General features: G+C 44.8%; 1 protein-coding gene across 1 annotated transcript; it reads right to left on the bottom strand.

The window, feature by feature from the left end:
* Nucleotides 1-5,283: 5,283 nt before the first annotated feature.
* Nucleotides 5,284-9,655, bottom strand: LOC121547726 (chromobox protein homolog 2). The gene is made up of 5 exons (XM_041859139.1): nt 9,571-9,655; nt 9,442-9,485; nt 8,677-8,742; nt 8,293-8,362; nt 5,284-8,064 (listed from the first exon to the last, which is right to left on the bottom strand). Exons 1-5 carry the CDS (start codon nt 9,634-9,636, stop codon nt 6,409-6,411), a joined length of 1,902 nt encoding a protein of 633 aa, XP_041715073.1. The 5' UTR covers nt 9,637-9,655; the 3' UTR covers nt 5,284-6,408.
* Between the last annotated feature and the right edge of the window lie 1,732 nt (nt 9,656-11,387).

Raw genomic sequence — 11,387 nt, forward strand, 5'->3', positions numbered from 1 at the left:
TTAATCCGCAATTATGAGCTTTGTGTGTGTGTGTGTGTGTGTGTGTGTGTGTGTGTGTGTGTGTGTGTGTGTGTGTGTGTGTGTGTGTGTGTGTGTGTGTGTGTGTGTGTGTGTGTGTGTGTGTGTGTGTGTGTGTGTGTGTGTGTGTGTGTGTGTGTGTGTGTGTGTGTGTGTGTGTGACGTGTTTAACTATACTTGTGGGGACCAGAAGTCCCCACAAGAATAGTAAACAAACAAACTGTGGACATTTTGTTAGTCCCCACAAGGACAAATGCTATTTCAAGGGGGTTTAGGGTTAATGTTAGAATTAGTGTTAGAATTAGGTTTAGGGTTAGGGTTAGGAGCTAGGGTTAGTTTTAGGGTTAGGGTCAGGAGCAAGGGTTAGGTTTAGGGTTAGGTTTTCGGGTTAATGTTAGGGTAAGGGTACGGGTTATGTTTAGGAGTTAGGGAAAATAGGATTTTGAATGGGACTGAATTGTGTGTCCCCACAAGGTTAGTTATACAAGACTGTGTGTGTGTGTGTGCGTGTGCGTGAGTGAGAGAGTAAAAATTATAGAAAGAGTGGGGAAAGAGAGAGAGACAGAGAGATAAACGGAGACAGAAGAGAGAGAGCGTGTGAGAGAGATGAGAGAGACAGCGAGAGAGGGAAGGAGAGAGAGACAGAGAGATAAACAGAGACGGAACAGAGAGAGAGAGTGTGAGAGAGGAGAGAGACAGAGAGATAAACAGAGACAGAAGAGAGAGAGTGTGAGAGAGGAGAGAGAGACAGCGAGAGAGGGAAGGAGAGAGAGACCCAGAGAGAGGGAAGGAAAGAGAGAATGTGGTTTGGCGTCAGAGTGCAGATGGATGGTAGTCTGTGTGTGTATCTGTCAGGGAGACTCCTCCAATCCATACAAAGAGACCTGTCGGTATGGACTAGAGGGGGACAAGACAGGGGGGTTACATAATATTACTCCACGCTGTGTGTGTGTGTGTGTGTGTGTGTGTGTGTGTGTACATGTAAGGGTCAAAATGTATTACTGTGTGTGGGGTATACAGTATTTATTGTGCAATGGTATACAGTATTTATTGTGTGAGGGTATACAGTATTTATTGTGCGAGGGTATACAGTATTTATTGTGCGAGGGTATACCGTATTTATTGTGCGAGGGTATACAGTATGTATTGTACGAAGGTATACAGTATTTATTGTGCGAGGGTATACCGTATTTATTGTGCGAGGGTATACAGTATGTATTGTACGAAGGTATACAGTATTTATTGCACGAGTGTATACAGTATTTATTGCGCGAGTGTATACAGTATTTCTTGTGCGAGGGTATACAGTATTTATTGTGTGAGGGTATACAGTATTTATTATGTGAGGGTATACAGTATTTATTGTGCAAATGTATACAGTATTCATTGTGCAAGTGTATACAGTATTTATTGTGCGACTGTATAAAGTATTTATTGTGTGAGGGTAAACAGTATTTATTGCGTGTGGGTATACAGTATTTGTCTGCCTATGATGTCACTATGTCTGTTTTTAACGTCAACGTGTATTATGTCTGTCTTTATATACATCTGTGTGCCTGCCTAAGTGTATTACTGTGTGTGTGTGTCTCCGTGTCTGTCTAGGTGTGTGTGTGCAGCACTGTGAACACTCAGGTGTGTGTGTGTGTGTGTGTGTGTGTGTGTGTGTGTGTGTGTGTGTGTGTGTGTTGACTGGAGAGAGGAGGGAGGTGAGGGATGGAGGGGGGGATTACACTGCCCCACACTGTTCAAACTGTTTATGCATACCAGTCTGCTCTGAGGGGCTCTCTGTCACACTCTGTTTACACAAACTTATTTTGGGAAAATTCCACAGAGCTGGACAGGCCCTGGCCATAAATCACAGAATCTGCAGCTTTGTGGAATGATAGCTTCTGTCATTCACACACTCATCAACACACACACTATTTCTCTCCTCAAACCATAACAGAGTGTGTGTAAGTGGCAGAGGGCACTGTGTATGTGTGAGAAAATGTGAATTGCATATGTGTAAGTGTGTGTGTGTGTTGAGATAGAGTTAAATTGCATAATGTGTGTGCGTGCACACACAGGCAATATATTGTGTAGTCTAGGTAATATATTGTGTTGTCTAGGTAATATATTGTGTTGTCTAGGTAATATATTGTGTTGTCTAGGTAATATACTGGGTTGTCTAGGTAATATACTGGGTTGTCTAGGTAATATATTGTGTTGTCTAGGTAATATATTGTGTTGTCTAGGTAATATATTGTGTTGTCTAGGTAATATACTGGGTTGTCTAGGTAATATACTGTGTTGTCTAGGTAATATATTGTGTTGTCTAGGTAATATATTGTGTTGTCTAGGTAATATACTGGGTTGTCTAGGTAATATACTGGGTTGTCTAGGTAATATACTGGGTTGTCTAGGTAATATACTGGGTTGTCTAGGTAATATACAGTGCCTAGTGAAAGTCTACACATCCCTTGCAATTTCGAAAATGTTTTATGCTTTCTTTTTCACTTTGAAAAAGTGATGCAGGTTCTGAGAATCTTTTGAATGGTTTAAGCTACAAAATATTATGTATGACCCCATCACTGAAAGATAAGACTCTCAAGAACACATACGTACAGTTGAAGTCGGAAGTTTACATACACCTTAGCCAAATACATTTAAACTCAGTTTTTCACAATTCCTGACATTTAATTAGGATCCCCACTTTATTTTAAGAATGTGAAATGTCAGAATAATAGTAGAGAGAATTATTTATTTCAGCTTTTATTTCTTTCATCACATTCCCAGTGGGTCAGAAGTTTACATACACTCAATTAGTATTTGGTAGCATTGCCTTTAAATTGTTTAACTTGGGTCGAACGTTTCGGGTTGCCTTCCACAAGCTTCCCACAATAAGTTAGGTGAATTTTGGCCCATTCCTCCTGACAGAGCTGATGTAACTGAGTCAGGTTTGTAGGCCTCCTTGCTCGCACACGCTTTTTCAGTTCTGCCCACACATTTTCTATAGGATTGAGGTCAGGGCTTTGTGATGGCCACTCCAATACCTTGACTTTGTTGTCCTTAAGCCATTTTGCCACAACTTTGGAAGTATGCTTGGGGTCATTGTCCATTTGGAAGACCCATTTGCGACCAAGCTTTAACTTCCTGACTGATGTCTTGAGATGTTGCTTCAATATATCCACATCATTTCCTTCCTCATGATGTCATCTATTTTGTGAAGTGCACCAGTCCCACCTGCAGCAAAGCACCCCCACAGCATGATGCTTCCACCCCCGTGCTTCACTGTTGGGATGGTGTTCTTCGGCTTGCAAGCACCCCCTTTTTCCTCCAAACATAACGATGGTCATTATGGCCCAAAAGTTCTATTTTTGTTTCATCAGGCCAGAGGACATGTGCAGTTGCAAACCGTATTCTGGCTTTTTTATGGTGGTTTTGGAGCAGTGGCTTCTTCCTTGCTGAGCGGCCTTTCAGGTTATGTCGATATAGGACTTGTTTTACTGTGGATATAGATACATTTGTACCTGTTTCCTCCAGCATCTTCACAAGGTCCTTTGCTGTTGTTCTGGGATTGATTTGCACATTTCGCACCAAAGTCTGTTCATCTCTAGGAGACAGAACGTGTCTCCTTCCTGAGCGGTATGACGGCTGCGTGGTCCCATGGTGTTTATACTTGCGTACTATTGTTTGTACAGATGAACATGGTACCTTCAGGCGTTTGGAAATTGCTCCCAAGGATGAACCAGACTTGTGGAGGTCTACAATTTTTTTTGTCTGAGGTCTTGGCTGATTTATTTTGATTTTCCCATGATGTCAAGCAAAGAGGCACTGAGTTTGAAGGTAGGCCTTGAAATACAGCCACAGGTACACCTCCAATTGACTCAAATGACGTCAATTATCTTATCAGAAGCTTCTAAAGCCATGACATCATTTTCTGGAATTTTCCAAGCTGTTTAAAGGCACAGTGAACTTAGTGTATCTAAACTTCTGACCCACTGGAATTGTGATACAGTGAATTATAAGTGAAATAATCTGTCTGTAAACAATTGTTGGAAAAATGACTTGTGTCATGCACAAAGTAGACGTCCTAACAGACTTAGCCAAAACTATAGTTTGTTAACAGGAAATTTGTGGAGTGGTTGAAAAACGACTTTTAATGACTCCAACCTAAGTGTATGTAAATTTCCGACTTCAACTGTACATACTGTTTCCCTTTATAATGCCCACAAGCCGTTAGAACTGAGTGGACAAGACTAGGCACTAAATCAGACTAGGGGAAAAAGAACATAATGATGGTGTTATTTTCTACACAGAAGATCACACAACATTATTGCCTGATGATTTTCTGAACTTCCCAATACCTTTCTGATGCATTTCAGTCAGTTCAGACCATACTGTCTTCAGATTGAAATACTGTCCAAAATACTGTCAGACTGATTTGTAATAGACTGTCATAGCCCAGATTTAAAAAGTAAACATTGGCTGTTGATGACATTATTATTATTTTTTAACATGATGGGGTCGTGTGAAAAGAATTGCTAGCAAAATGGGGTCGTGGGCCAATAACGTTTGGGATCCCCTTGTCTACTGCTTGGGTATGATACAGTGCACTGGGAGACGCAGGGGTTTGGTGTGATATTGCCATACACCAGTGACATCTGCTGGTAGCTTTGTGAACTGTGCTTCCAAACACATCTGGGGGACAGCCAACTTGGAAGATGTGTACAGAGAAGAGGCAAAGCGAGAGGTTTTACTCCACCCAAAATCTGCCCACGAAATGTATGTCAATGAGTGTCGAAATTGGTCTACCATTTTTTTTTTGCGCTAATTTGCTAGGTGAGAGGCTTATTTGATAGAACAGAAGTTTTGTAATGGTTAGGTTGTTACGAATGTGCTGATATGAGTGGAACGCACGTGGCATTTCGTCAACTTGGAAAATAAAAATGTATTTCCATCGTTAGAGCGGTCACTCGAATATCTTGTCAATATAATAGCCAATCTTTGGTACAGACCACAGAGATGCACCTACCAATCACGAAAACAAAAACAACATACCGGTACAGCCAGAAGAAGATGGGCACACCTCGGTGCCTGATTCCTCTCTAGGTTTCTTCCTAGATTTTTTCTAGTTGCTGTGCTGTTGCTTCTGCTTTGCTTGCTGTTTGGGGTTTAGGCCGGGTAACTGTAAAGTACTTTGTAACAGCTGCTGATGTAAAAACCAGCTTTATAAAATAAATTTGATTGACTGACTTAACAACAACAACAAGAGCGTTTTGGTATGGTTAAGCACCCACTTTTACAAGTACTCACAGTTTATTTAAATACCTTAGAAATGGCAGGAGGCACACAGGCTACGAGTTTCTGAAGCTATAATAAGCACCAGAGTTACAGATACATATTCATATCAACAGGAGAGTAACATATGTACAAATATAAATTAAATTAAAACACTTCTCAACCTCCTATGATGCTCTTAATATTTAATGACTGACTGTGATTGTATTCAATTAAAATGGTCTTCGACCCACAGGTAGGTAGGTAGGGATAACACTGGAAGATAACTGTAAAATAAAATTCATGCCTGCTTGAGATGAGTAGGTATGTTTCAGTCTAATATAATTGGCTTAAAATATTACAATAACATACTGTAGTGCAAGAGAAATACTGACTGACAGAATAAGAAATTGAACAGATTTTTTAAAATACACAATTCACATTCACGACTCCTTTGGTCCAAAGAGAATAAAAAGTAAGATGGGATATGCTGGCATAGCTATACAGACAGCTATGTCTTCGCAAAAGTCTTCAATTGACGAGGGTCCAATACCAAAACATTCTCTTTCCCCTATCCCTTGTTGACTCCCCCTCACAGATCTAAAAACACTGGATATGTATGAGAAACATATGCTGAAAAATGAAGGACATAGGCGAAGGGGTTGAAGGCAGAAATGGAACCAGGCCCAAGCCTATTTGACTGTTATGTCTCAGATCCAATCCTTGCAAATCTTCAAAGGGGCAATCAATGGGCTAAAGGGACCAGGGATGGGTTTGGAATCAAGCCTAATGCCATGTTGTACCTCATCACTCCAGGTATAGGTTGCCCTTAGGCACAGATACAGGATCAGCTTAGTGAGTTTAAGCTCCCTCAAGATTCTTACCTTGAAGAGACATTTCACTCATAAATAAAATGTCAGATGTTTTCAGACCTCTAAAGTATTCTAAGGAAACCACGTCACATGATATAGCTTGTGTAGATCCAGCTATCGTGGTTTATCTTGACATTAGACGACTTTAGAGGTCTGAAAATATCTGTCAAACTTTGATTTGAAAGTGTAATGTCCCTTTAACCATTGTGAGGGGAAATGGCTAGTGTCTAGGGGCATCCTGTACATACACAGACAGGCTTTAGTGATTGCGGACGTTGAAGAACCCCACGCTTGTCGGCGACTCCTTCACTGTTACCGTGACGAAGTTGGCGGTGACATCAGTGACAAACACGTGTTCTAGAAGGCTCCGCGCTGGCCGCCAGTCCGTCTCCGTTTCCATCTCCATAGAGACCAGGCGGGCCCCGTTGTTGTTGTTGTCGGGATAGGGGGAGGAGTCGCACTCTTCTGATTCGCTGCTGCTGGTGTCGTCTGAGTCACCCGTGCTGAGCTCGTTAAGGGTCCGGGAGTTGTCGCCGCTCCGGGAGTTCCGGTCATTAACGGTAAGGCTCTGTCCTGACTTCCTGTCTTCCTGTCTCCCCCCGTTAGCTCCGCCTCTGCGGGCCGTGGACACGCCTCCCTGTGCCTGTACACTCCCCCCTTTCTCTACTCTTCCATTCCCCCTCCCTACACCCCCTAGTCCCTTGCTGTCCATCTCTCTCTCCGTCTCTGCCCCAGTGTCCTTCCCGCTCTCCCCCCTCTCCTCTCTGGCTGGTGGAACGCTTCCAGAGTGCAGTGCCCCTCCCCCTAACCCTCCCGACGCCGGGCCCTGGTTCAGCCCAGACGAGGTGTGCGTCTCTTTAATGCTTCCCCCTGCTCCTTTTCCTGCCGGGCTGGCACTGCTTCTCAGGCTCAACCTCGAAACTGCAACTCCAGTGGTGCCGGAGGTTCCGTTTCCCTGGAGACCATTGCCGGGCGCAATTTTTTTGACGCTCTGCAGGTTGAGAGCTCGGAGGCTGAGGGCCTGACTGATGCGGTCTCTGGCCGAGGGAGGGGTAGGGGAGGTGGGTTTGGCTCCCTGCTGCTGAACCACCATTCCCGCCTGACCTCCAGGGCCCTCCTGCTGCCTCCTCTGCCCAGCTGGGAAGCGCTGAGCTGGGCTACATGCCGCCGGAGAGCCCCCGAACCCACTGGATGTCTTGGAGCTGTGGAGACAGAGTGATGTGGATACCCCTGGTTTTAGAGAGGACGCCACCTTGATCCCTTCTGCTCTGCCACTGCTGGCGTCGGAGACAGAGAGGGAGCGCTTCAGCTCTGACGAGCCCTTACTGTAAGGCGGGGGAGGTCTGCTGAGAGAGGAAGCGGAGGATGGAGAGGATGGGGTGGCGGTGTTGGTCGACATGGAGCGACCTGACCATATGGAGTTCAGCGGCCCAGGTTTGGAGGCCCCTGCCTGGAAGAAGGCCCCTCCAGCAGCCCCCTGGGGTGCCACCTCATCTCTGGAGCCCCGGCTGGAGCTCAGGCCAGTGTAAGTGAAACTGGCTGGCTGCAGAGGCTTCTTCACCCCCCCTTGGGGTTCCTCTTTGAAGGGCTCGCGGGGGGGCCTGAGAACCTGGTGGTGGCGAGAAGGAGGAGGGGGCGGGAGGGGCGGCCGGGTCTTTGCCTGTCTCAAAGCCCTCAGCTCGGGGAGCAGCGGTTTTCTCCCGCGCTTTTTCCGGACGGGCTCATTCTTGGCCACCACAATTTGGGGCCTCTTCTGGGGGACGGGGTAGAGGTTGCGGAGGCGAGGACCCGGTTTGGCCTTCTTCCTGTGGTCTTCATCTTCCTCTTCTTCTTCTGAGGAAGAGGAGGAGGGAGAGGAGGACAGGCCGGATGAAGAGGAGGAGCGGTCAGATTTGGTTTCAGTTGGCTCTGGTTCCTAAAGACATGGAGAGAGAAAGGTTTGTACTGTACGCATGCATTATCATCCAAACAAACAAATGGATTCCTGCTACTGTTGTTGGTTGTAAATATAATGGATCAATCATTGAGAAGACATTACAAGTATAATTAACATGACAAAGGGAAGTTAATTTGCTGCATTTTGTTGTAGCGAGTCGTGACTACATCTTATATGTTTGAATAGCAGCAACAGTGTGATGATTACCAGAATTTTCCGTGGACGTCCCCTTGGCCTCTTCCCTCTCTTACGGAAGAGTAGGTCCCTCTCTTGCTCTCTGTAGAAGGTACACACATACATGGAGTCTGATACGGTCAGTGACAATGTTCTGTCTCTTTAAAAATGCATCCTTCCTTACTTGAAGAGACTATTGATCTAATAGCTGGATAAGTGAAAGTATGGGTTCTGTTTAATTGATTTAACCAATATGATTAAGTCAGATATAAGTGATTGCTTCAAGCATGGGAGGAAGGAAAGAAAGGAGGAAGGACGTATTTGACCAGGGCAGGTCTAATACACCATGTAGCTAACATTAAATATGAATGTGTTCTTTTCAAACTGAACCGCTGTAGTATGATATTAATAACACACCTCTTATGGAAGGCAGCCAGTAATCTGGGGTCCAGAATATTCTCTTCAGGCTCCCAACTGTTATGTCTGTAAAGAAAACCCGACATTATAAAACAGTTTATTAGAGCACAGTAGAGAGACATTGCAAATATAATGTCAAACCATGAATTCTCTGTTCAGTTGCATCTAGTTTAAATGGGGGGTATCGCCTTTTTCAGATACAATGTCAGAAATAGTAGCATCATATCAAAAACAAACAATTCACGTTGTGTCTAAATAAAATATTAAGAATATTAGCTGAATAATAGCAAATATTGAGAGGGTAGCTGTTCATTGTTTAGGGCTAGCGTAAAAATGTAAATGGCTGAAACTGGAGCGTTTGCTCGGAGATTTACATTCAGCTACATCAAAGATGGTTTCGTTAAGCAACATTATTGGTAAACTATCACGACGAAAGCACGGGTGCATGAAAATAGTGGGCGTTCCATATTCCGCTGCTACAGTTCGCTACCGTAGTAGGATGATGCCTGCTCACGTTACTGGATACCGATTTGGCACCGTAATATAAGCTGCTCGGGCTAAAGAAAATAAAGCAAGACACAGAAACGGCGAACACCATCGTCTTTCTTCCATGCATCATGCAGTCTATCCAAAGCCACAAGCCACGGGAACATTCTCCGATTGTAAATACTACGGATGTAAAATAAATCCTAGGTTGCAGGGGCTCAAGGGCTACATTGTTGTCATTGTTTAGCTCAGCCAGCTGCTTGCTAAATAGCTACTCACTTGGACGACCACCCTCTCCACTTCACCAAATACTCAAACTTCCCCTGCAAAGGAGACGATTGGGAAAGAGTTAAACGATTGAACAGGGTCTAATGTTTTCATATTATGATAAGATACGTTATTTCATACCTTTCGTGGACGTTTGTTGAGGATGCATTCGGCGTCAAATACGTGCCCTACAGTTACCCCCTCCATTGCTACAGCCCCTCTCTCCTTTTTTATGAGAGGAAAAGCCGAACAGGGAGAAAATATTGCCCTCCAGCGGTATCCGTAGTTCGGCACCCGTGCCTCTAAAACGTCACTTTCACTTTTTCATTCTAGAGCGCATGTATAGTTTATTTTATTTATTTATTTGACCTTTATTTAAAGTATCACTGCATAAAGTGGTTTTAAGAGCCTCATTATTACAATGTTACAATTCTTATCCGGTATTTGCTAGGCTCCATTAAAGGCAAATACTTATCACATTTATAACTTGACAATAAGTTCTTATCCAACCATTCAACACTCGAGTATTACATTTCACACGCAAGATATTTGTATAAGTAAAATATATAAAACCTTTCAGCACACATCTCAGAATGTCACAGTGATCAAAGTTATTATGTCCATTTTAGAGCGACTTACAGTTAGTGCATTCATCTTAAGGTAGCTGGGTAAGACAACCACATATGTTATATCAGTCATAGCAAGTCAAACTTTTGCTTTTCCTATCAGCAAAGTCAGTGCCAGTAAGAAAAGACAAGTGCAAGTGTTTGTGCAAGAAAAAGGCAACCGTCTAATATTTCACTGTCCACTTCTGTGAGGACAACAACTCGTTTCTCCCCTGGGTTTTATTAGGCATCTGGTCGGCCCCTCCATTTGATGGGCCAGCCCCAGGATTGGTCCTTTCAAACTTTGGTCGCTTGCCAGTGCTCTCTGATTCGCTCTACGCAGATGTCTGAAGCCACCTGTATCTCCCTAGCGAGTCCCGATAGGCCGAGGAAGCCATGTGGGAGGTCCTCCGCCACCCTCAGTGTCACTGGTTGGCCTATATCCCGCAGTTTCTTGGCGAACATCACAGAGTCATCCAACAACGCATCCAGTGCAGAGGCCTGTTGGGACAGACAGGGGAGTAAGAATGACAGGAAACTCGATGAGAGATTTAAGTGGAAAGACCATCCATAGTAAGGAGAGAGTTCGAGACCAGTGAACAAGGACATAATGGACCCACTGCAGTAAAAAATGTGTATTCCTTTGCTTTCTTTATCTTTTCCATCCCTCTCAACGTATAAACCTGTCTTCCAAAATGTGCTGACTCCACCACACCCACCCCTTTACACTCCACCACACCCACCCCTTTACACTACACTCCACCACACCCACCCCTTTACACTCCACCACACCCACCCCTTTACACTCCACCACACCCACCCCTTTACACTCCACCACACCCACTCCTTTACACTCCACCACACCCACCCCTTTACACTCCACCACACCCACCCCTTTGCACTCCACCACACCCACCCCTTTACACTTCACCACACCCACCCCTTTACACTACACTCCACCACACCCACCCCTTTACACTACCCAACACACCCACCCCCTTTACACTCCACCACACCCACCCCTTTACACTCCCTCCCTCCCACCCTCCCTCCCTCCCAATACCCTCTCATTCCTTTCACTTCCTTCCTTCCTTCCTGTGTAGGTGTTGATACACTTGGAGATCACCCCTTAGGGCAGCAGGAGCAGAGAAGGCGGGAGGGCGAGGCATCAGTGGTGTGCAGGGTAGCAGGATATGCAGCCATAATACCATCCAGGATGCGCACACCGAAGGCTATGGCCCTTATGGACACAGTGATGCAGAGGTTCCCCCCAGCACTGTCCCCAGCCAGACACACACGCTCACTCGTGGAGCCTGGGGCAGAGTAATCAGTACCAGCTGGTCTGAGACAGAT

Source organism: Coregonus clupeaformis, chromosome 31 (assembly GCF_020615455.1).
Source record: "Coregonus clupeaformis isolate EN_2021a chromosome 31, ASM2061545v1, whole genome shotgun sequence".
Lineage (NCBI taxonomy): Eukaryota > Metazoa > Chordata > Actinopteri > Salmoniformes > Salmonidae > Coregonus > Coregonus clupeaformis.